Source organism: Schistocerca americana, chromosome X, assembly GCF_021461395.2.
Source record: "Schistocerca americana isolate TAMUIC-IGC-003095 chromosome X, iqSchAmer2.1, whole genome shotgun sequence".
Taxonomy (NCBI): domain Eukaryota; kingdom Metazoa; phylum Arthropoda; class Insecta; order Orthoptera; family Acrididae; genus Schistocerca; species Schistocerca americana.
In genome coordinates, this window is record NC_060130.1 from 757,122,292 (window position 1) to 757,149,242 (window position 26,951).

At 41.9% G+C, this 26,951-nt stretch overlaps 1 protein-coding gene across 3 annotated transcripts in view; it reads right to left on the minus strand.

The window, feature by feature from the left end:
* LOC124556845 (C2 domain-containing protein 5) overlaps positions 1–26,951 on the minus strand; it is a 226,041-nt gene that overhangs the window by 42,412 nt on the left and 156,678 nt on the right. For all 3 annotated transcript variants that reach the window (XM_047130864.1, XM_047130863.1, XM_047130865.1), the window contains one exon: positions 21,760–22,109. In XM_047130864.1, the coding sequence (XP_046986820.1) occupies positions 21,760–22,109 (350 nt within the window). The remainder of the gene's footprint in view (positions 1–21,759; positions 22,110–26,951) is intronic.

Genomic DNA, 26,951 nt, shown 5'->3' on the forward strand with positions numbered 1-26,951 from the left:
TACTTCATGATGATAAATGCCCCATTGACAGAATTTAAAAAACTATTATAGTAACTTTCTTAGCTCTGAAATAGAAAAAAAATCTAACCTGTATTTGCCTGGGGGTGTTGGAATGCTTCTTAAACAGGAAACACCTGCTGCCAGACAAATGTGTCTACAGGTACTACTTGAAATTGTAATTAGATAGAATAAACTTAAATAAACTAAACATTTTATTCAGAATGGCTATCAATATGTCACCCACAAACTACATACTTTTCTTAATGAAACGTTGTTGTGTACTTTACTTAACCATGTGCTCAAATTGTGTACCATCAACTGCAAGGCATATTTGCAATCACCATTGGAGAGTTAAATGAACAGATGAAAGTACATTGCATGATGTGCAGTTGCATACAGTGGTGATTCAATTGTGCTTATCATTTGGTGCAGTTGTGGCCAGTGCTCCACACACAAAGAAACCAGGAGTAGTCAAATCAGGGAATCTGGCTGGCCATTGTACCACAGCATTCTGTCCTATCGAATGGTCAGGAAACTTTTCATTCAGTATCTGCACCTGGGCAGCCGTCATGTTGGAAACATGTACACTGTAACTTATGCAGTGGTACATCTTCTAGAAGAGCAGGTAGAATTTTTGTAAGAAAGTGTGCATATGTATTTCCATTTAACATCCCTTGGATGATGTAAGATCCAACAATGGTATTTTCTTTGATGACACACACTTTTACACTCCTCGATAGTTGGAATTGTATGTGACAAAGCTGGCACGGATTTTCCAAGGCACAATAGGGCATGTTACATAAATTTATATTGCCATGGTTCACAAATTTTGCTTCGTTAGTAAAGAGCACACATTGGAAAAATGTAGTGTTGTCTCCCAGGTGCTGCAGATCCGACTGACAGAATACTATACGATGTTGGAAGTCATGTCTTTTGAGGGCCTTATGTAGTGACAGATGATAGGGTGGTATTTATGTTGATGCAACATGCAAATGTCACTCATCTGGCTGATACCACATTCCTTGGCAATATGTCTCATGCCACCATGGAGACTGATAAGCATTGTAGCCAGAACAGCTTCTTCATGTGCTCAGCCAGTTGCAGTCTTCATGCTCATCCTCTGTTTGATGATGACGCTACCTGCGCACTTTATTGATGTAATAACTCATGCAAGGGCTTGGCATGATGGACAGTGAGGATCAGGATAAACATGCCTATACCGCCATACCTTTCTGACAGCATTTCTTTGACATTTCATCATATAAAAGTAGCATGTCCAACTTCTCTCCATTGCTGTACATGTCTACATGGAAAAAATGTGAAGCAGAAGTGACCTGTAAATAGATGACACAGTTCCTGCTATTTCTGCAGTGCAGACAAGTAAATGGTCAAAAGGTTTAGTACAACGATGTAGCCTGGAATGAACACGTTTCCAATGCAATAGTCGATTCTGGCTGACTTGCCTTTCCATTTTACAATATTTCTTGAATTCTTTTGTGAAGAGTTTCAACCTCAAAATTAAAACAAGCATTATATCATTGTACTCATCCTTTCATCCTTTCAAGTGCTTTCAGATGCTATTAAAATACGTATATCATTCTACTTAAAAAATTGTAATTGCTTCCATATCTCGATTGATACAAGAGTTAATATTCTTTATCACACAACAAAAATACGTGCCTCTTCACACTTCTTCACTTATCAACAACAAAAGGTGTGTGTGTGTGTGTGTGTGTGTGTGTGTGTGTGTGTTGTTTAAATTGTTCTAGTTAGTTACGTGTTCCATTAATAAATCTAATGATAACCATTATGATGTGGAACATGTCAAACGCATAAGAAATGCACACATGAATGAAGGATTTTTCATTTTCTTTTTTCTGTTTTAAAGCTTAAAATTTTTATTACCTGCCCCATTTCCTTAAATGGCACAAAATGCATTATACCTATAGATTTATTTATTCCTATTCAAGACTTCATCTATGGTATAGAAGGAGTTGTGAAGGAGATATGATTTCAATTTATTTTTAAAACTGTTATTGCTGTCTGTCAGACATTTTATTTCATCTGGTAATTTATCAAAAAGTTTTACAGCAGCATATTTTACCCCTTTCTGTGCCAAAGATAGGTTTCTTCTGGTATTATAATCATAAATGTCACTGTTGTTTTTAAACTGGTCCATGTTGTTGAGAACAACTGAGTAAATGTACTGTGAGGCTCTTGTAAGAATTCCTAACCTTTTAAAGAGATGTTTACAAGATGTGCAACTAGGAACCCCGCACATTATTCTAGCCACTTTCTTTTGAGCAGTGAATACTTTTTGCCTAAGTATTGAGTCATCCCAACATATTACTCTGTATGACATCAGAGTGGAAGCATGGAAAGTATGTTAGCTTGCTAATTTCTATATCCTCAAAATTGGCAATTATTCTGATTGCAGATGTTGCTGAACCTAGTCACTTTAAGAGAGCCAAAATATGAATTTTCCAATTAAGATTCTCATCTATATGCACACCCAAAAACTTAGTATGCTCTCCCTGGCTACTAACTTCAGTTGATATGTTATATTTATTGAAGGAACTGTACTCCTTGGAGTAGAAAATTGGGTGCGCTGTGTTTTTATTTATTTATTTTTTCCAAATTTCAGAGCAAGCGCATTCACAGAAAACCAATCAATAATTTTTGCAAAGACATTATTTTCATCATTTTCTATTGGAGTTTCTTTTACTGGATCAATAATGATGCTTGTATCATCAGTAAAGTGTCAGTTTCACTTCTTGTTTAAGATAAGAAGGGAGGTCACTCACATATATCAAGAACAGAAGGGGATCCATGATCGAACACTGTTGAACACCTAACGTAATTTCACCCCAGTTAGATGAAGTTGGAAACTTCCTTAAATCATTTAAACCATATAAAGAAACTTTTTGCTTCCTGTTCTGTAGGTAAGACTTAAACCACTTATATGCTGTGCCATTTATACCATAGAACTATAATTTCTGTAATATGAAGTCATGGTTCACACACTCAAACACTTAGGATATGTCACAGAAAATTCCTATTGGTGACATTTTACTATTTAAAGACTCTATTATGTGGGCAGCAAAACTGTATATTGCTGTCTCTGTAGAACAGCATTTTTGAAATCTAAACTGTGATTTACTAAGTACCCCATTACTGCTGAGATGGCTTACCATTCCTGAGTACATTACTTTCTCAACAAACTTTGAAAATGTTACTTCGTCTATTTGGTCCTCTTACGGAAAGGGTAGTTAATTAAATATGTCAATATTAATCCTGAAAAAACTCAGTACAGCCTATTTAGTAAAGCTCACACAATGCCAGAGCATCCTGTTACAGTGAATGCAAACAATGAAGTTCAAGGAATAGATAGCAATCAGTTTTTGGTACTACAGACAGATTACATCCTAAATTGCAAAACCAAAACTCTATACTTGACAAACTGCCTAACCTCAGCAACATTTCCACTGCATGAGTGATTTAAAAATGAACATGTGACCATTCACAAATGAGTTGTGTAATCAGTTTTTGGGAAACTCAACTAAAAAAGACCACATTTTTAGAACAGAGATGGGGTTACAAGAATTACTTCAGGTATTACTCCAATAACTTCCTGCCGGGACTTCTTAGAAAGAGCTTCATATTTTGGCAGCTGACTAACAACAAATGTTGTACAACATATATAATTCTTCTGTTATGACAATTATGTTTCTTATTCAAAAATAGCACAAAGACCAAAGACTAAATTTTACCAATACTTCAAAAGTTTACCATTAGCACAGAATGGTCACATACATGAAAACACATGTATTTACTAACCTGCCAGAGCTTACTCAACATCATGTAGGCATTATAACAGAGTTTACAAGTGAACTTTCTCTTAGCAAATTCCTACTCCAGTGAAAACAAGGGATATTTTTAAAATTTATGCTTTTAGTTATAATATAATTCACAAACTCAATACACTCTGTTTTACCAGTACAGTATTTACATATTTAACTTCTTTCCACAACCTAGAAACTCTTCTCCAAGGCATTCTTGGAATATGATTCACCCTATGTAATGTAAAATAATGTAACACGTATGATTAATTATTGTAAAGAAAGATAAACAGTGACCTATTTAAAAGCCACATAATTAGTCATTTCTGACAGAAGTCACAACACATGTTGAAATCAATAGTGACTACATTAGAACATCATTTTATGTGAACTGAGTCAGTCAGCCATCCTAGATGGTGTTTATTGTATACTGTGATATTGGTATTCACACTCAGGATCATGCTTTGATTGCACCAGTGAAAACACTGGGAGCAAATGGCACTAAACTTAAAGAAAACATGACTCTGAACCATGACAGATCTCATCAGTGCAGTAGGGACCACCACACAACTCTACACCAAATCCTAAGAACACACTGCTACATGCAGAGTACTGTCTACTTCCTTGAATGATTTTTTTCTGAGGCATTTCAGATTTATTCCTGAAACATTCCTCAGTATCTTGTGTACATGAGACAAAAACATAAACTAGATGTGGATTAATATAAAGTTATTGGGTTTCCAGCCAGGTGGGTTCACTGAAATGGAATGACTGTTCGATAAGAGTCACTTCTGGGAGAATCACTTCATAAAGGCACTCATCAGAAGATGATGGGAGAAATATCATGCCATTTCAACCAACTCACCTGACTGGAACCCTGAGAACTTCATATCAACCACTTCTCTTTTCCTCGTGATGTGATTATGCTGATTCACTAACTTTCACTATTTTGATTTTTGTTAAGTGTAATACCAAGAGTAACTATGGGAAACATTCTGTGTTACATCTAAAAATCAAAATGGTGAAACTCACTGAATCAATGTAATCAATATGAGTTAAATAAAACAATTGGCAGCTAACCTTGTACCACTTGAAAGAAAATGTTATATTTTAACATTACATTGGTTGAATCACCAGGAAACATAACAAGGTCATAGGATGTGGATTGATAGTAGAATACAAAGAAAATGTGAAATGTTCTCAGCTTCACAGCTGTGTTTTTCAGGTAACAAACATGCTTAACTTTTAACCCTGGAGTGGTCACATGGCATCTCACAGATGCCAGGTAAACTTTATTTACGCAGTACTGTCCATCAGATACATTGGCAGGCTTGTGGTGCTATCTACCTCCCAGTTAACTAAATGCAAATACATTTTGCTCATCAACAACACATCAGTTGCAGTACAGTGTTGGAGTGAAGGGGTTGTTACTACAGCTGTATTGCAGGAGTCTACCAGAAGACCCACGACCTTTGCCGTTACTATGGGTAAATATTTTACTTTTTTTAAAACTCTAGTAGTTGTAAGTAATAGCCGCCAATAACAGGTATTCACTCATCTTCAGATCCAATACGAGTTCACAGAAGAACTACAGTCTCGAAAATGAATGTGACAGGGAAATAGTACTAGAGCTGTTATTCGAGGAAGATGATCACTCAGATGATGGGTTTGGCATTTATAGCGATGTGAAAGAAGACAGTGTGGAAACGAGACAATAAAATACTGGCACTGAGAAAGATGCAGATTCCAGTGATAATCATATTGACCAGTGTTTTCCACAATGGAACAACTCTACAAAATGGTCAAAATGTATCCACCAAAAAAATGTTTGCACTTGATGACAAAACATCGTCAGTCACTTACCGTGAGTGAAAGGAGCTGTGGAGTATGTAAGAACACCAATTTAATGTTGGAAATGCTTTTTTGACAATGAGCTGCTCTCTACCATTGTTGAGTACATTAATAAAAAGACACCCGAAGTACAGGGACATTATTCCAGAGAAAGGGATACTAACCGGACAGATGCAACTGAAATAAAAGCTCATTTACAAATATTGTATTTATGTGCAGCAAGAGAAGAAAATCATACAAACACACACGACATATAATAAAATGTTAATTGAGTTATGTCATCAGACAATGAGTGAAAAATCATTTATGTTCCCATTATACTGTTTGAGATACAGCAACAGGAATACTTGTGGTTGGTTGGATTGTGAGGGTTGAAGGGACCGGACTACAAAGGCCATCGGTCCCTTTTTCCATGATCATGAAAACCCACAAGGAATAAAAACAAGCAACGGAGGTAAAAAGGGATGACATGGAACAAGAAAGACATAGACAAACACCATAAAGGATGAATTAAAAAACACACAGTTTTACAGTGGTTGGCCAACCATGGTAACAAAAAAAGAGAAAGCCAACCACCAAGAGACACACTAAAAACCTCAATATAAAACCTTAGGCCAAAGGCCAGACTCAACACAAAAAAAGAGACAAACACTCACATAGAGCGATAAAATCTCCCCCGTGCACACAAAACTCAAAACTAAGCCTGCCATGGCAACATCATTTGTCAAAAGTGCAGGGAGCGTATCAGGCACTGCAAACGTCTGCCTGAGTGCAGTTAAAAGTGGACAATCCAACAAGATGTGGACCACTGTCAATGCTGAACCACAGCAACAGAGAGGTGGGTCCTCGCAGCGCAATAAATAACCGTGCATCACACAGGTGTGGCCAATGCATAGTCGGCAGAGTACAATGGAGTTCTTGTGAGAGGCCCGCAAGGAGGAGCGCCTCACACCGGTAGTCTCTTTGATGACCCGGAGTTTGTTGGGGGAAGGCAGGGAGCGCCATTCATCACCCCAAGTAATAAGGACTTTTTGCCGCAATACCGACTGGAGATCGCATTCCAGAAGGCCAATCTCCAGGGTCGGTTCACTGATAGCCTGTTTGGGCAGCATGTCAACATGTTCATTACCCGGGATGCTGACATGACCTGGGGTCCACACAAAAACTACGGAGTGGTCGCAACGGGCAAGAGTATGGATGGACTTCTGGATAACCATCACCAGATGAGAGTGAGGAAAACACTGGTCGATAGCTCGTAAACCACTCAGGGAGTCACTACAGATGACGAAGGACTCACTTGAGCAAGAGCAGATATACTCTAGGATGCGAGAGATGGCTACCAGCTCTGCAGTGGAAACACTGCAGCCAGCCGGCAATGAGCGTTGTTCAGAATGATCCCCAAGAGTAATAGCATAACCAACTCAACCAGTAACCATTGAACCGTTGGTGCAGACCACGTCAGAGCCATGAAGCGCGGCAAGGATGGAAAGAAAGCAGCGGTGGAGGGCCTCAGGAGGGACTGAGTCCTACAAGCCCTGTGCCAAGTCCAGCCGAGGGCATGGGCAGGGCGCATACCATGGGGATATATGTAAATGGGCCCGGAAAAGAGGAGGGCATGAGAAAAACACAAGCCCAGAGGAAGAGCCCGAACGCAAACCGCGATCTTACACCATGACTGGGGCCGCCGTTCGGGAAGATGGACGACCGAGTTGGGGAACAGAAGTTGGTATTTGGGATGTCCAAGCAAGCTACAAACACGAGCAGCATAAGCAGTCAGTAAGCTTTGGCGCCGAATCCGCAATGGAGGGACATAAGCCTCCACAAGTATGCTGTTTACAGGGCTCATGTGGAGTTGCGATCGGATCCCGCAGTGAAGTACAGGGTCAAGCAACCGCAATGCGGAAGGTGATGCCGAACCGTAAGCCAGGATCCCATAATCGAGATGGGACTGAATCAACATCTGATACAGCCGGAGAAGGGTAGACTGATCGGCACCCCAGCTGGTGTAACTCAAGCAATGCAGAGCATTAAGATGCCGCCAGCACATTTGTTTAAGCTGCCGAATACGAGGGAGCCAAGTCAACTGGGTATCAAAAAGCAACCCCAAAAACCGATGCGTCTCCACCACAGCAAGAGGTTCACCGTCAAAATAAAGCCACGACTCAGGGTGAACAGTGCGATGCCAGCAGAAATGCATGACACAAGTCTTGGCGGCCAAGAACTGGAAGCTGTGTGACGGCCCAAGACTGCACCCTGCAGATAGCGCCCTGTAGTTGCCATTCAGCAACTGCAATGCCAGTGGAGCTATAGTATATGCAAAACGCATCAGCATACAAAGAAGCCGATATGGATGTTCCCACAGCTGCAGCTAGCCCATTGATAGCAACTAAAAAGAGGCAGACACTGAAGACAGAGCCTTGCGGGACCCCATTCTCCTGGACTTGGGAGGAACTATAGGAGGAACCAACATGCACGTGGAAGGAACGAAGTGACAGAAAATTTTGAATATAAATTGGGAGCGGGCCCCTAAGACCCCACCCATGAAGCGCGGTGAGAATGTGATGTCGCCATGTTATATCATATGCCTTCTGCATGTCAAAAAAGATGGCAACCACCTCCAGGGGGTTCTTGCCAGGTTTCAACACAGGGATGACAATGCTTTCCCGCCATTGTGACATGAACTCACCCTCAACCCAAATACAGTTGAAAAGGTCTAGCAGGCATCGCTGGCAGTTCACCGAGAGGTGTTTGAGCATCTGATAGTGGATGCGATCCGGCCTGGGAGCTGTATCAGTGCAAGCGGCTAGGGCACTTTGGAATTCCCACTCACTGAATGGAGCATTGCACGAGTTGGGGTGGCACTTATGGAATGAAAGACTCCAACGTTCCAACCACTCTTTCAGGGAGTGGAAGGCCAGCGGGCAATTCGTAGAAGCGGAACTCTGAGCAAAATGCTCTGCTAAGAGTACAGCAATCATGTCTGGTTCAGTACAGACTGCTCCATTTGGGGAAAGCCCAGGGACGCTGACGGGGGTCTAAAATCCATAGAGGCCCCTAATCTTGGTCCAAACCTGCGATGGAGAGGTACGGATGCCAATGGTGGAGAAATACCTTTCCCAGCACTCCTGCTTCCGACTGCAAAAAAGGGGGTGGGCGTGGGCACGGAGTCGTTTAAAGGCGACGAGATGTTCCACTGACGGGTGCCACTTATGGCGCTTAAGGGCCCGCCTGCGACCTCTGCCGAGGTGACCCAAAAGAACAGGGAATTGCAGATTCTGCGGCAGAAACGATGCCGGTGGTGACCGTGTGAACCACGACATCAATGGTATCATGAGAAAGAGGCTCAATAGTGGCAATGGAGGCGAACGAGTCCTAGTCAGCCTTATTCAAAGCCCATCTGGGGAAGCAGCCAGAAGAGTGATGCTGTGGCAGTGCCAGAAAGATCAGAAAGTGGTCACTACTGCATAAACGTACACTCCATTGGACAAATGGTGGAAGGCCAGGGTTGCAGACCGAAAGGTCGATGGCTGAGTACGTGCCATGTGACACACTGAAATGTGTGGAGGCACCATTATTTAAGAGAGAAAGTTCGAGCTGTGCAAACACCAGCTCAACGACAGTGCCTCGACCTGTTGCCGCCAAGCCACCCCACAAAGGGTTATGGGTGTTAAAACTGCCCAGTAACAAAACAGATGGGGGCAGTTGGGCTATCAGCACAGCCAATACACGCTGTGGGACACCACCATCCGGTGGAAGATAGATACTGCAGACAGCAACAGCCTGAGGCATCTACATCCGAACAGCGACAGCCTCTAAAGGTGTTTGAAGAAGTACACACTAGCTGTAAAGAGAGTTAAGGACGTAGATGCAGACGCCACCAGATACCCTCTCATAAGCTGCCCGATTCTCATAATAACCCTGATAGCCATGGAGGGTGGGGCTTCACATCGCTGGAAACCAAGTTTTCTGGAGAGCACTGCAGAAGAAAGGGTGAAGGCTAATAAGTTGTTGGAGTTCAGCAAGGTGGTGGAAAAAATCGTTGCAATTCCACTGCAGAATGACATTGTCCATGGCCGAAAAAGACGCGAAGGGACCAAGGAGACAGATTACACCACTGGGTCACCCGCTGCCACCGATTGAGTACATGTGCATTCAACATCCATTGTGTCTGGCGAGATCTAGGTCCTCTGCAGACGTCAGAATCTCCATCTCATTCTCAGACGCAGAGCTTGTTAGGAACAGTGGTATGGGTGCCACTGCAAGGTCTGGATTCTTGGGTGCTTTATTTATTTATTTATTTTTATTTTTTTTCACTCGCTGTTCCTTCGGTGGTTCTGGCTGGATGGGCTTCACTGAGTCAGTCTCAGGGACGGAGGAGGACCACGAAGCCCTACAACCAGTGACCTGTGGTTGCTTCAGCCACTGGTGGGTGTCTGCTTTTCCACCGGTCGGAACCCGGGAAAGGAGTGACCCAAGGGACCCCTTCCTGGCGAGAGGCGCCAAAGAAGACTTACGCTTCTTCAGCGGCTGGTAAGTGTGGTAAGTGGGGACTGATGTCCCCGATGGTTGGGGGGGGGGGGGGGGGGGGGGGTGTTGCTCCCGAAGTAGGTGGTGGTGCAGGAGCAACAGGGAGGGAAGTGCCCCCCACCATCAAGGGGCCAGGTGTAGCCTTATGGCTCTGCGTGCTGGCTGGAATTGGTGCAATGGATAAGGCCACAGCTGCTCTCATAGTGGCGGCATATGAGGAGGTCATAGCCACAGGATGTAGGTGCTCACATTTTCTCTTAGCCTCAGTGTAGGTCAGTCAGTCCAGCGTCTTATATTCCATGATTTTCCGCTCTTTCCATAAAATCCTGCAGTCCGGCGAGCAAGGTGAATGATGCTCTCCACATTTGACACAGGTGGGAGGCGGGGCACATGGAGTATTGGGATGTGACAGGCATCCACAAATTCGACATGTGGGGCTGGAAGCACAGCGGGAAGACATATGGCCGTACTTCCAGCACTCAAAGCACCACATTGGGGGAGGGATATAGGGCTTGACGTCACAGCAGTAGACCATCACCTTCTCAGGTAATGTGTCACCCTTGAAGGCCAAGATGAAGGCACCGGTGGCAACCTGATTATCCCTTAGACCCCGGTGGACGCACCGGACGAGATGAACACCTCACCACTCTAAATTGGCGCACAGCTTGTCATCAGACTGCAAAAGAAGGTCCCTGTGGAATATAATATCCTGGATCATATTTAAACTCTTATGGGACGTGATGGCAACTGAAACATCCCCCAACTTGTCACAAGCAAGTAATGCCCACGACTGGGCAGAGGATGCTGTTTTTATCAAAACTGACCCAGACCACATTTTGCACAAGCCCTACACCTCCTGAAACTTGTTCTCTAAATGCTCCACAAAAAACTGAAGCTTCGTTGACATAAATTTATTCCCCATCAACTCGCGTAAAGACAAGGTGCTGGGGTGAATAAGAATCGCTGCCATCCTTAGCCTTTCACTCCTCCCAAGGTGTGGATAGGGAAGGGAACGATTTGGGGTCATACTTCTGTGCATTTAAGTGAGCCGTTGAACACTTAAGAGACTGCTGGCAGCTGGCCACCAGTAAGAGATGATGTACCATGCTTCACTGTGGGTCATCTCCCCTGATGCCACCCACTCTGACCAAGGGACCTCCCCACAGGCGCCACCCAGCCTCAGCAAGGGCCACCTGGCAGGATGCCCATCACCGGGAGTCCCGATGCCCCAGGCAGACAGGCATCTACTCCTTTGCATATGTTGGAAGTTAATGGTGCAGGCATCGGCAGAGCAATTCCTGTGTTGTCAGGGGGCTACAACCAACAGGTTATATGGCAGCCCCACCACAACGGACTGGCTACCATGCTGGATATCAGCTGCAAAGGAGTCCATGGTCTTCGTCTCAGCAGAAAGCGGAACGACAGGGTGCATGGCGGAAACTGCACCCAGGAATGTATCCTCACCCATGAGATGGAGAAAGAGACGGACTGCAATGCCACAATGAGAAAGGGGGCTAAAGATCTCAACGCACTATGGACACAATGCACCATGTAAGGCACCCTTCCCCAACAGGCTCACTCCTCAGAAAAATTTTGAAGAATGGAGGTCAAACCCCACAGGGGATCATCACATAAATGCCAAAACGTGTGAGACTCCTTTTAGTCACCTCTTACGATAGGCAGGAATACCGTGAGCCTATTCTTACCCCCGAACCCGCAGCGAGGGAGGGGGATACTTGAGAAGAAATAAAAGACGGCTGATAATTAAACCCCTACATCTAAAATATTTTCTTCTTTCATGGAAAATTGTAAAAATGCTTATTTAGTTTGGGAGTACTGCACCATAGATGAAAAGCTAGGAGCTTTCCAGGGCAAATGTTTCTTCAAGCTATAGCAAACAAAATAAGCAGGGCTAAATATTTGCTTTGGTGGATGCTATGATGTATTACATTGCCAACCTGGAAATATATGATGGTGAACAGCCTGCAGGGCCATTTGCAATTAGCAAAAAAATCTGACAGATGTGAAATGACTCACTTCTGCGATTTCAGGATCTGGATGTAATATAACCATAGACCAGTCGTTCACTTCCATAAAATTAGCTGGTTATTTGCTTCAAAAGAATCTTACTCTGGTTGGAGCTATAAGAGAGAATAAACCTGAAATTAGCCACAGAGTTTACGCAAACAAAGAACCAGGAGGTAGGAAAAACAGTGCTTGAATTTTTCAGATAATGTCATGCGTCACCAAGAAAAACAAGGTGGTTCTGATAGTTTCCACAGTGCATCTTCATAATGCAATCAATAAAATTTTTGGTGATAAGAACAAGTGAGAAATTATAACCTTCTATAATGCAACCATATCAGGAGCCAATACTGTCGATTAGCTGTGTAGTACATATAACATATCCACAAAGACCAACAGATGCCCTATGGTGATTTTTATAGCATGATGAACATTGCAGTCATAAATGCACAAATAATATACCATGCAAATAATACTGATGTTAATACCAGACATTGTGAGTTTCCGAAGCTTCTAGCCTGTAATCTAGCTGACGATGACTAGTGCTGATGTTCTCAGTGTTCGTCATCGCCAAGAGATCTCAGACTAGATATTCAATGTCTTTTTTCCAGATGAAAGTGAAATCCAACCCACAGAAGAGTACCAAGACTCAAAATGACAGAGAAAACTGTGAACGTGAATCAAACAATGGAAAATCCAGGTAGCAATATCAACAATGTAGGAAAATACAGTTTGCTACTTACCATAAAGAAGATACGTCAAATTGCATACGAGAGACACCATTCAGAGACACACACACATATAGCTTTTGGCCACAGACTTTGTCTGTAAAAAAAACACACACACACACACACACACACACACACACACACACACACACACACACACAGACATAAAAGGCAGGGCTGCCTGTGAAACCAGTCATGTGATCTACAACCTAAGCTGCAACCACAGTATATGGGCCTAATGTAATGTAATGTCCAGCTGTAATGAAATGGAACCAACAATTTGACCAAGGCCACACAAATGTGGGTGACACTGATCGAGATCCAAAGCCATCAAAATCGACCACAGACGAAAATATCCAGGCAAATTTTCCAGCAATCTGAAAGAACATATGGAGTGAAAGAGATTTTTGAATGATGAGTATGTTCACAGAGAGTTTCTCCCATGGTTCCATTACCAAGGAACAGATTACTATAGTCGAGTAATTGAAGTATTGTTAGAATGTACCAACTACAGTTTAAAGAGACTTTTGACTATGTGGAATAGCAGTGTCATGTATCTGTCTCATTTTGAAGTGTAGTGCAGCAGTCAGTAAAATTTACTTGGCTTGCCATAATAATAAGTATATTACTTTTTGAACGTCCCACTTAGAAACTGTAGTAACACGGTTCACGTTTTCCGTCGCATTTCAGAGTAGACCGGGAACTGTCTCATAGGCATGCTCAATGTGAACTGACTGGGCACGGCCCGTGCTGCCTGAGTTGTTGTTGTTGTTGTTCCGCTGGCAGAGGTCGCGGCCGAATTCTCGCGTGCCCTCTGGTGGACGGGACTCCATTTGCGGCAACTACCGTCCGTGACGCGCCGTGCCGATGTGCGCCTCCCGCGATCTTTCTGGTGGCTACTGCAGAAACCACTGCCATACCTTGTATTCAGAACAATTCTTACCCAAATGGCGTCAATAATTTCTAAACTTTCATCACAAATTACCAGATACAGCTTCTTCTCTGAGCAGACAATTTCAGTGACTTGAACACAGTGACCAGAAACTATACAATCACTATCCTTCAGCAGTCAGTATTGTAGAACTCTCAATAACTTAGTAAGTATTATTGCACAAAACTCACCAACTACCTTTTTGATTCAGTGCTATGAAGACAGATACAAATGCACATGCAATCCTTTAAAGAGTTAGTGAAAAATTAATGTCCTTAATATGCACATACTTCCAAATTGAATAATTCTGTTTACTGGTACTCTCTAAATCAAAAGCTTATTGTCACTGAAGTACAATTTCCACTTAAATGACTCCATATCAATTTTTTGCATAAATGCAAATGTGCATGCTGCCACAGCACATTGTTACTGCTTGGTACGTAGCTATCTGTGTTAGAAAGCAGTTTTTGAGTCAAGGCTCCAATTGATGGAAAAAGACAGTGTTTCACAACCATCTTTTCACTGACAAGGGAACCTCCCCATCGCACCCCCCTCAGATTTAGTTATAAGTTGGCACAGTGGATAGGCCTTGAAAAACTGAACACAGATCAATCGAGAAAACAGGAAGAAGTTGTATGGAACTATGAAAAAAATAAGCAAAATATACAAACAGAGTAGTCCTTGTGCATGATAGGCAATATCAAGGACATATGAGCTCAGGAGCGCCGTGGTCCCGTGGTTAGCGTGAGCAGCTGCCGAACGAGAGGTCCTTGGTTCAAGACTACCTTCGAGTGAAAGGTTTAATTTTTTATTTTCAGACAATTATTATCTGTCCGTCCGTCCGTCCGTCCGATGTGAGGTAACTGCACCGTAGTATGAGGACGCTACACCTAAACCGAAAAATTTGAAAATGTTAAAAACATATGTTTTGACAGAGCACAGGGAAAACTGTGTGACTGTGAAACTGTTGCATTCATTTTTTGCAGTGTACGTTACAAACTCTTACGTTTTCATCACTTTTTTGGGAGTGATTATCACATCCACTAGAAAACCTAAATCGGGCAAGGTAGAAGAATCTTTTTACCCATTTGCCAAGTGTACAAGTTAGGTGGGTCAACAACATATTCCTGTCATGTGACGCACATGCCGTCACCAGTGTCGTATAGAATATATAAGACCTGTTTTCCTGTGGAGGAATCAGTTGACCTATGACCTTGCGATCAAATGTTTTCGGTTCCCATTGGACAGGCAGGTCCTTTTGTCTACTAATTGCACGGTTTTGCGGTGCGGTCGCAAAACACAAACACTAAACTTTTACAGTGAACAGAGACGTCAATGAACGAACGGACAGATAATAACTTTGAGAAAATAAAAAAAGTAAACTTTTCAGTCGTGGGAAGACTTGAACCAAGGACCTCTCGTTCTACAGTAACACGCTAACCATGGGACCATGGCGCTCCCGAGTTCACATCATCCTTGATGTTGCTTATCTTGTGCATGAGCTACTCAGTTTGTATATTTTGCTTATTTTTTCCATAGTTCCACACAACTTCTTCCTGTTTTCTCGATTGATCTGTGTTCAGTTTTTCAAGGCCTATCCACTGTACCAACTTATAACTAAATCTGAGGGGGGTGCGATGGGGAGGTTCCCTTGTGAGAAAGATATTGTTGCACATTTGAAAGTAATGTGGGGATTTCTTTTAGAGTGTGATTTACAAATGCCAGCTACTGCAACAATTGTCAATCCCCTGCGTGGCTCCTTGCATTGTATTAAAGTTTTCTAGCATTGGAACATCCCTGTGGAAAAAGCATCATCCTGGAATAGCCTTATGGATCTTCTGATGCTCAGTTTACATATCACTTCATCCGTTTACAGTTACATGGGATTCACACTTTTTTTACCTGGTTTGACTTACGTAGTAATCTGTCAGCGTCATTTTCATTGTACAGAAGTGAAAATTTGTCATTTCTGTGATACAGTAGCTGCACAGAGACAAGTATGCCAACAGACCGAAATCCAGGAAATTGGAAATGTCTGTACATAGTATTATTCCTTCAGTGATGATATTAAAAGTAAATTTATCTAAAAACAAAGATGATGTAACTTACCAAACGAAAGCATTGGTATGTTGATAGAGACACAAACAAACACAAACACACACACAAAATTCAAGCTTTCGCAACCCACGGTTGCTTCATCAGGAAAGAGGGAAGGAGAGGGAAAGACGAAAGGATGTGGGTTTTAAGGGAGAGGGTAAGGAGTCATTCCAATCCCGGGAGCGGAAAGACTTACCTTAGGGGGAAAAAAAGGACAGGTATACACTCGCACACACATATCCATCCATGTGTGTGCGAGTGTATACCTGTCCTTTTTTCCCCCCTAAAGTAAGTCTTTCCGCTCCCGGGATTGGAATGACTCCTTACCCTCTCCCTTAAAACCCACATCCTTTTGTCTTTCCCTCTCCTTCCCTCTTTCCTGATGAAGCAACCGTGGGTTGCGAAAGCTTGAATTTTGTGCGTGCGTTTGTGTTTGTTTGTGTCTGTATCAACATACCAACGCTTTCGTTTGGTAAGTTACATCATCTTTGTTTTTAGATATATTTTTCCCACGTGGAATGTTTCCCTCTATTATATTCATAAAAGTAAATTTAAATGAATTTGATGATTTTTACACAGTTCCAGCTAATTAATGGCCTGCATATCAACACAAGGTGATGAACCAAACATTAATGAAGAAATGCTACACAACTGTGATACTTCTGTAATTAGTATGGGATTACGAAAGCTGAAATTCCTATCAATTCTACTCAAAAATTCTAAATCAGTTCCATGCTGAAGCTACAAAGACAGGTAGTCAGCCTTTAACCATTGGCATGTTTTTACTGCTTGGTCTGCCTATATGGCTCATATTCAAAGTGATTAGTCCAAATTTATCAAGTCAACAAAAATTACGTACTTTATTCTCATTAATGCAATGCTCAGATTGGAAAAAAATCACTCATCATCTCATCTTTCCATATGTTGGTATGTATGTATTATTATTATTATTATTATTATTATTTTAACTTATTTCTGAACAACAAAGAGCTTTGCCCTTCCAAGTGCAGAAATAAAAATAAATCTGCCTGGCATATATATTAATTACCTTTCCACTTTCTCCACAATGTAAGTCAGTAAAAAAACCTGTATTGTGCAATTCAAGTGATTGTTCTATACCCATCTTCTATTGACTCAATATCTAGCTTTCATAAACAGACTTTTTGACCTACATACCTTCAGCAGCTTTTATGTAGATCAAAAAATGATCACTGAGGGCGACAGTAAGAAAGGAACTAAAAACAAAAGAATAAAATACAATGGGCAAATGATGAACTTGCAAATACCAGTACAAACACAAACAAAATGTGCATGCATTGACAAGAAACAAAATGGCAAATTGATAGGCAAATTATGGATGCAGACAATGAAGTAGGTACAATATTACTAAGATGTAAGAAACCCAACAATGTCAATCTTACACAGGAGTAATGGTTATTTGATGGAGTTTCTACAGGCCAAGTGGTAGATAATGAAACTTAAACACACAATAACTGCATGAAAGGCATAAAGTTTTGAGTAAGAAGTTCAAACTTTCATTTACAGAGTTTTAGGACAGATGTTATAAAGAAAGATTCCATATGAATGAAGTTTGTTTTAGGGGCAACAACACATATAACACCTAACTATAAATTTGACAGTTATTCAGCTTCTGTAAGTCTACTTCTGTTTCTTTACAATGATGTTTAACATATAAACAACAACATTCTCAATATTTAAAACAGGGATAGAAATGATCATTCAAGTGGAATTTCACATTCGAGAAGATACATAGGTTTTTATATAGCTTAGATTCTGCTTAGTAAAACAATGTCCTCTTTTTTAAAGTATGATTAGTATTCACAAATAACTAACTTATGCTGAGTGGAATGATTAAGAAAAAGATAAAATTGAATCACCAATTACATATTACTCACAAAGTGAATAAAAAGAGAAAAGTAATATTTAACATTGTGTCAGCACTGAGCCCATCAAAAGCAGGGCATTAGCTGTTGTAAAGAGATGACCCACCACTTCATTCTCCCATGACTTGTTTGATGCACCCATGGCAAGCTTTAAATGCTCAAACAGAAAGCACTCATACGGCTAAGTACGTGTAATTCTCTCTCTCTCTCTCTCTCTCTCTCTCTCTCTCTCTCTCTCTCTCTCTCACACACACACACACACACACACACACACACACAGAGAGAGAGAGAGAGAGAGAGAGAGAGAGAGAGAGAGAGACTGTTGCCTCGAAATACAAAGTCATGACTGCAACTGCATCTGAGGTGAGGTGGTGAAGCTACAGAAGTGGTGTGGGGGTGAGGAGGGAGATGGGGGAAGATACTAGTGCTGCCTTAGAGAGTGTGCAGGGACATGGTGGGGACAGGACAATAGGCTGTTAGGTACAACATCGGCAGGCCATAACAAGGAGCAGGAGGGCAGAAAGGGCTAAGGAGGAGAGAAGTGGAGGGGGGGGGGGGGGGGTCTTACGGGAATGAAGGATATGTTGCGGGGATAATTCCCACATGCACAATACAGAAAAACTGGAGTATATGAGGATGTAAGGTACAGCTCTTGCAACTAGATCTATTGTAGGTATATGAGCCATTGGGCAACAGAATGGGAGCAGGGGTGGCAGAGGGATAGACAATGATATTGCAGGGAATGGGTGGGTGCCAAGTACTGCTGCAGGAGGGCTTGGAAGGATAGTGGAGGAGGACATTTCTTATTTCAGAACATGATGAAAGGTAGCCAAAACCCTACCAGAGAATGTGACTCAGTTGCTCTAAATCTGGGTGGTGCTGAGTCATGAGAGGGATACTCCGTTGTGGCTGGTCAGTGGGTATGTTGGGGATTAGAGGTGACTGGATAAACAAGGCACAGGATATCTGTTTGTGGACAAGGTGGAGACAGTACTTTCAGGCTGTGAAGGCCTCAGTGTGACCCTTCAAATATTTAGAGAGGGACTACTCATCACTACAGGTGTGACGAATACTGGTGGTTAGTTTCACGGAAGGGTCATCCCGTTGTGGAATTGGTGGCAGCTGTTGAAATGGAGATATTGCTACTAGTTGGAAGTTTGATGTGGATGGAGGTAGTGATGTAATTGTCCTTGAGGTGGAGGTGAGTTTGGTGGACTGAGAAGGACCAGTTGAAGCGTATGAAGAAAATATGTTGAGGTTCAGATCATGAAGATGTCATGAATGAATCTGAATCAGGTGGAGGGTTTGGGATTTTTGGTGGATAGGAAGGTTTTCTCTCAATGACTGATGAATAGTCTGGCATACAATGGTTCCATGAACATGCCAATTGCTGTACCATGGACTTATTTGCAGGTGATGCCTTCACGGAAGGAATGACTGTAGATGAGGATAAAGTTGGTCATCACAACCAAGAAAGATATAGTAGGTTTGGGTCCATTCGTTCATTGGGAATGGTAAGAGGTCAATAGTGGCAAGACCATTGGCATTGTGGATGACACAGGTGATAAAGAAACAAGGAACTGTGGGTTGTTGGCATAGGAAATGTAGGGGAGTAGGTTACAGGTAATAGGGTGAAGGTGATGGTACCTAAGGGCAGAGGTTCTCTCTGTGGGGATGCAATAATCAGCAAGAATGAGGTGTCCCAGGTGCCTGGGTTTATATACATTAGAAAGCATGTAAAATGTAGGAGTGCAGGAATTGGTGGAAGTGACGAGGGAGATACACTCAAGGGAGAGGTTCTGTTATGGACATGGATTTGAGGAGATATGGTGGCAGGGCTTGTAAATGGACATACCTGACAGCTGATGGGGTCCCTGTGCCAGATAATCCCTGCAGGGCCTAGCCACAGTGGTGGAGGCTCTATTGGCAGATAGAGTATAAGGTTGGGATTAGTTTTTAGGTGGTGGATGTCAGGTTGGTTTCCATGTTGAGTGATCTGGGGAAAAATGGCCTTACTAGACAGAGTGATTTACATCACAGAAACATCCAATGTGGTCACCAGGAGTCAAACCTTAGCTCCGTGTGCTAGAAGACAGCAATGCTAGCCCCAACACTGTAGAAGTAACCTTCACGAAAATGAACACAGTATGCTGTGCTTGTGGTGTATGTTTCAGAGGGTAGACATAATATAAATTTAAATATTATTCAACAAACCAGTCTTGTATTTCTCTATAAGGTAACATATTTTGTTCATAAGATTAACAAAGTACTGTAATACAAAAATGAAGTACACTTTCTGTATAACCAAACATGCTTAAAAATTACAGTACAGTCATACTAGCACCAAAATGAAACCACAAATAATATTCTACTAAAAAAGAAAAATCGTTCAAATAATACACATCTCACCACAGTATTCTGCAATGAATAAATAATGCTCATGTAAGAAGTGTACTACATAAAGTAATTCAGAAACAAGACACCTAACTAGTTGGAAACAAACAATGCTAAAGAATAGATTGCAGAGAAAAAATATTGTACCTGAAACTGGACAATTCCAGCTAATATATTATTCTCCGAGAGACTAGATATACAGGGGATATGTAATAATTTCGCAGTATGGCACAGAGATTGCACTAGTATCAAAAAGTAATCTCATTTTTTTGTACATTTGTACACATCAAATGCCAACTTGACCTCCAAAGTAATGCTGTTGATACGTTTTCTGAAGTAGTCTTTGCTACGTGTGTTTTCTTCAAATGGATAAAATGGAAGATAGTGCTGTCCCAAAATCAGTTCTTTTGGACTGTTTATTACCAACAGAAATTCATTCAAAGACAAAGTTAATAGTGGCAAGTCTTATCCTTCATTTTCAGCAGTTAAGAAATATGTATTTGAATTCAACACAGCCATATTCTTCCCAAAGATTACCCACATTATGGACATCCCTAAAACATTACCACAGATTGGAATATCTAGATAATTGACAATATGGTATTAGATGACTAATTGTTAAAAGTGTCTGAAATACATGGGACATTCTGCAGATCAGAACAAAGAATGTGGTACATTTTATTAGAAGAATTATCTATGAGAAATCTTTGACCATTTTAAAAATAATCCAACTAATTTGCTGTGAATGAGATGTGTGTCCACCACCTCACACTAGAAGCAAAACAGCAATTAACACAGTTTGTAGAAACTGGTGGTGCACATCAAAATTCAATTCATCTACTGGAAATGTAACAGCCAGTCTTTTTCTGGGATGCAAAAGGGGTCATTGTTATTGATAAGCTCTGAAAGAGTGAAATATTAACTGATTAAATTTACACAAGTCTTTCAAACCAACTTCACTTAAATTGGGATTGCAAAGAAAAAAATAATCTTCCGTCAGATAAAAATAATGTATTTTGAGAATGGGAAAATCGAGGGATTTAAAATACAAATTGTCAGAACATATAATATACATAGTAGATTTGACATCATTTAATTTTCATCTATTGTTGCATCTAAAGCAATTCATGGAAAATAGTGTTTTGTGGGTCTCCCAGAATTGTATGTCAAGGATGACGTCAACTCACTCTAAAAATACTGGATGACATGCATTAACCTGAAGGGCAACTATATCCCAAAATAAGTGCAGATTTTTACACAAAAACAGTCTCTCTCCCTCTCTCCCTCTCTCTCTCTCTCTCTCTCTCTCTCTCTCTCTCTCCCTCTCTCTCTCTCTCTCTCTCTCTCTCTCTCTGTTCAGCTAATAACTTTTAACTTGGCCTCATAATTATAGTAAATTATATTATTTATTTGGATTTAAGTTCATATGCATAGGACTAGAGATAATCATCATATGGGTTTACCGAAAGTGGTACAGAACTGACAGGTTTATCCTTCTCAAAATCTGTACGATCAAGTGATGTAGTCATCAGTTCTTTTGTTTGTAGGTGATGCCTGCTTATGGGGTGCTGTGTAGCACTCTCTCCAGAATCCATCTGTATGAAAGCTGCTGTCCCAGAGGCACTGAGTACACACACATCATCACAAATGCTTGTGTGCTCTGAGTAACCAAGCACAACATTGCAGCCAATAGCTCTTGCATGAGATCGCACTTCCATTCTAAGTTCTGTCCACCATGAGTCTCTACTCTCTGGCTCATCCAGGTTAGTGATTCTCTCCAAAAGCTTTACTGATCTTGCACTTATCGTTCCTCCTGCAAAATATTTTATAGATGGGATACCATTATAAGCAAAACTGTAAGCAAACAAATGTAAATTCAACACAATAGATTTACTTCTTAGGAAACTAAAATGCTGAAAATAAAGCACTGATGATTGGAAATCAAAACTGAATATGAATACAACTATAAATAAGTGTTAACCAAACAGGAAATGTGTTGAGCAGTGGACATGTGTGTACACTCACACAAACACGTATATGCAAGCGCGCATACGCACGCCCATGCCCCCCCCCCCCCCCCCCACACACACACACACCTCTCTCTCTCTCTCTCTCTCTCTCTCTCTCTCCCTCCCCCTCTTCTGTTGCCCCCTGATGCTGCAGTCTGACTGGGGTGGGTAGTGGATATTGTGAAATGGTACGGGTGTTGGGTGAGGACACAGAACAACTGGAGAGAGAATTGGGAAATATTGCAGTAGTGTGGAAACTGTATGTGTGTGCAAGACAGGTGGTAGCTGGCTGGCAACTATATGTGAGAGTGAGAAGCAGAGAAGGGAACTGCTAGTAGAAATGCTGATAAAGGAAGGTAACGAGTGAAGATGGAGATCCCAAACAGAAGAAAGAATAAAAAAGGAAAAGTTAAAATTAGTAAGTCAAGGTTGAGCACACAAGTATCACAGAAAGCCTGAGGCAGGCAGGGAGGGAGAGGGAGGGGGTTACGGAGGAGCAGTCAGTTTTCTGAGGTGGCATCTGGAGAAGGGGTGGAGGTAAATGATGAACCAGAACTCAGGAACATGATGAGGCTAAGGCCATGAAAAAGAAAATTCTGCAGAGAACATTCTCATCTACTCAATTCAGAAAACCTGCTGAGGGGAAGGAGATGGCGCACAGTTTGGAGGAATCCAGATGGCTTTTTAATACTATCATGAACTTGGACACACTGTGATGCCACAAAGCCAGGAGCTGTGTTGGCATGTGGCAACCAGCATTCACAGTTATTGCAAATTAATCAGTGATGGCATGACAGAGTGGTCTCCTGCATAACTTGCAAGTTAATCCTGTTGCCAATGTGGTCAGCAGACAGCCCTAGCCTGCCACCCAGAAATAACTTGATGGTAGCTGGCAAGTTGTGTCCAGTTCCGGATCTGTGTTATTGGAAAGACAGTAGGTGGCACATGGCACAAAGGTTACCTCAAGGTTAGTGGTGCTTGCCTCTCCCCCTCGAACCACTGGCTCTCTTCTGCCGATATCTGGGCAGCCAGAGTGAGGAAAGAAGGAACTGTTAGTTGTAGTCAGTTCAAATATGAAGCACAAGATGGGTCCTGTAGTGTGGTGTGGCAAAAAACTCAAAGGGCCCTCAGTGTGTGGCCCAGGGGGGATAGTCCATGAGGTACAAAAGGTCACCCCAGGAGGAATTGAGAGTGAGTGTTGCAATCAGCTCATACATTACTCATGTAGTCACCAATGTAATCTGTTGTCTGGGACTTGAGGCCATTCTCAGTTCTTCCAGAAATTGATGGAAGTGGTGAAGACAGTTAGCTTCACCTGTGGTATCTCAGCACAGCTGTCAATTTGCAACATCATGCAGAGGACTGGTTGCAGTCCTCAGGTATGAATTTGTGTGAGAGGTCAAAATCAGGCACTGTTGGTTCTGTGATGAACTCAACTGTAGATCCCTCAGTCTACAAAACAAGTTGGAGACTTGTAAAGGAACCACAGACAGGTTAGGTTTGCACTACATATCAGGAACAGACACTCAGATAGAAAAGTAGGTGTGGAATGCATTTTAAACAAATTCTGAGATCCCAGTAGTAAACACACCATCAACTAAAACCACTACTACAACAGAGATGACAGAAAATGCAGAGAGTAAGAATGTTAAAATATTAGTTGTTAGGTAGCGGAGCACTTGCTGTGAAGTTTCAAAACCCAAGTGTCTCCTAGACAGCAGTTGTCACCAATTGAAACTGGAAGTAGAGAATAAAGAACTTATCAACAACACATTGGACATAGACTGGAAACATAAATTATGCTCCAGAAGGGTGAAGTGTGTATAGGAACCAGGAGAAACATTACATCTAGTGAGGTCCAAAATGAATCTGATTATGAATTCATATAGACAAGAGTAACTCAGGTTAGTGGACTTCAATTAATAACAAGATGTTTCTACAGCCACCAGATTCAGAAACAGCTGTCAAATAATAATAAAGATGCAGTCATGCAGAGTATTTTCACAGATATGCAATTGGCTCAATGTATTTTTTTACCGGAAAAACCTGGACAATAAATTTTCAACAAAAATACAAGTAACATATGGTGCATGCAAAAAAGCATAATAGGATCACTAATGCTCTCGATATACATAAACGATTTATCTGATATGGGCAGTTGCATTATCACATTGTCTGCTGATGGTGTAATTGTCTAGAAGAAAGGGCTGTCATTGAACAACAGTAAGGAAATGCAGAATGGTTTGTACAAACCTTTCACTTGGTGTAATGAATGACAGCTCTAATTACATATAGATAAATTATTGATAATATCCATAACAAAGAGAAAGAACCCGTTATAATAGTATTAACGTTATAATCCAGAAAAGAAGTTCCTGAAATTAAAGAGCAGTACATTTCTTGCTGTACAATGGCTTTGTTCTAATATTGTCATCTAGAGGTTAACTATTCACAGGTGGAAAAGGAGGTGCTTGCTATCATTTTTGAGATTAAAAATTTTCATATTTTTTGTATGGAGCAATGTCGCTATTCATCACTGACTCCAAGCCACTGATTACATTATTCAGCCTTTGTTCTAAGCTACCAGATGGGATGGCCTGTGGATTGCAGAGATGGGCACACTTTCTCAGTAATTATTGCTATGACATTCGTTACTGGACCATTGCCCAGCATGCTAATGCAGATATACTTTTTCAGTTGCATACGGGACCCAACTGGGAGTTCGATTGAGAGGACATTCTCAATTTTGTGTTGGACAACACATCACAGCAGACATTACTGGATATTTATTTATTTATTTATTGTTAATAGTACATCAATCTGCTTTTCCAGAAAATCACCTCGACAGTCCAGACAGAATGGCCTGAGCACACTCTGTCGGGAGAAGATTTGGCATGGCATACATTTTTCCTACTATCAGCTTGATTCAAAGTTGTCTACAGGGTCCTCATGCTTGCAACAAGGCAGCAAAGCTGTTGAGTAGTCACCTCTCCGAATTTGCATGCCGGCATACTCCCGCTGCTGCACACGTAGCACTGGCGTAAGTTCCATATAAAGGCAGTTGCATGGCACCACATCTACTGGCTGGTGATTGATGGTCATACTGAACACATTGTGCATGTTTGGTCAGCCTGTACACAGAACCAGACTACACTGCCATCAGTTGTCCCCTTGGCCAGTCCTGAAGCACCCTTGGGATGTGGTGCATGTTGTCTTGTCTGGCCCTTTTTTTGGGAAGCATGTGGATGTCAGTAACACATGTACTATCCAACATCCCATATGTAGCCAAACTATCCTCCGCAACACTGACAGCAACTATTCACATGTTGTCAGTCATTTCTGCTATCAAGGGCTCCCATGGATCCTTGTATCCAATAATGGCTGGCAATTTGTGCCATAGTAGTGTGCAGATTTTTTGCATTTGAAGTGGTATTCAGCATCTGACTACTGCCCCATTTCACCTGGATTATAACTTGAAAGTTGAGCAATTCATACTAACTTTTAAGATCCAAATGCTGAAGTCCATGGATGCATTGTCCAGTGACAATACATTGTGTAGCTTTCTGGCCACGAACCAGACAATGCCAATTAACAGGTGTAGTCTGCTGGAACTGTTGCATGTGTGCCAGCCACTGGGCCTCTACGATTTGTTGCACTCCGACTCACATGCCCCGGAGCGTCGCGGCCTACCACATTTTCCTGAAAGGGTCCTGTTTGAGCTCAGTCTTTTAGCCAGCAGCAGAGATGACTACCAGATGTACTGGTGGGACACAAACATCAGCATTTTTTTGTGGGGGACATTGATAAGGAACAGTTGAACCATCATTCAAATCAGTTGTGTCTGCAATCGACTGGATTTGCATCTCCATACAAGCCAGGCAACAAACAGGATCAGTTGTGGCATTTTCCATATAGGAGACTAACAATTATAGCAATGTGAATTCCATTGCTGTTGTCACTGTAGATGCGCCATCCTAATCTTGCCCACGGCATAGGGTGCCAGCAGCAGTCACTCCTGCAGCTCCTGATGCTGAGCTCATGGACTTGGAACCTGCACTTCCCTATGCTCACTCACCCATGGATGAGTCTTCACACCGCCAATGTGGGAAAACCAGCCATTCTGCTAGCCTACAAAATCTTCCGCCATTCCAGTGGAGTCAGCTGAATCATCGTTGCTGCTGAACCTTCGTTGCCGCTGAATCATCATTGCCTACTTTGATGGTAGAACTACTGCAGGGAATCTCACACCCTTTCCCACTCTGAAACAGTGGTTGCCACAGAAACCAAGCCATTTTCAGTTATAAGTGGTCTTTCCAGGGGGGGGATTTAGTATCCTCGCAAGTGAACATACATACAGACATAGATAAGCTGGTGTGGGTCTCGAGGTAGAGTAACGCAGAAAGCTATCTTGGATGGCACATGTGGAGTGTAGTATGGGCAGACCTGATGACCCATCAGTTTCAAGCTTACTTGCTGGTGGCAACAGACTGGGCCAGTCAATACTTACATGGCCCAGGTTTCTACAACATGCCATGTTCTAGGTTCTGTATGCTAATATTTTAATCATTCAGGCTGGTCACATTTCTGCTTTCTTTATGCCAGTCTCTACAGTGTTTGAACTCTCCACTCCCCATATATTGACTGCA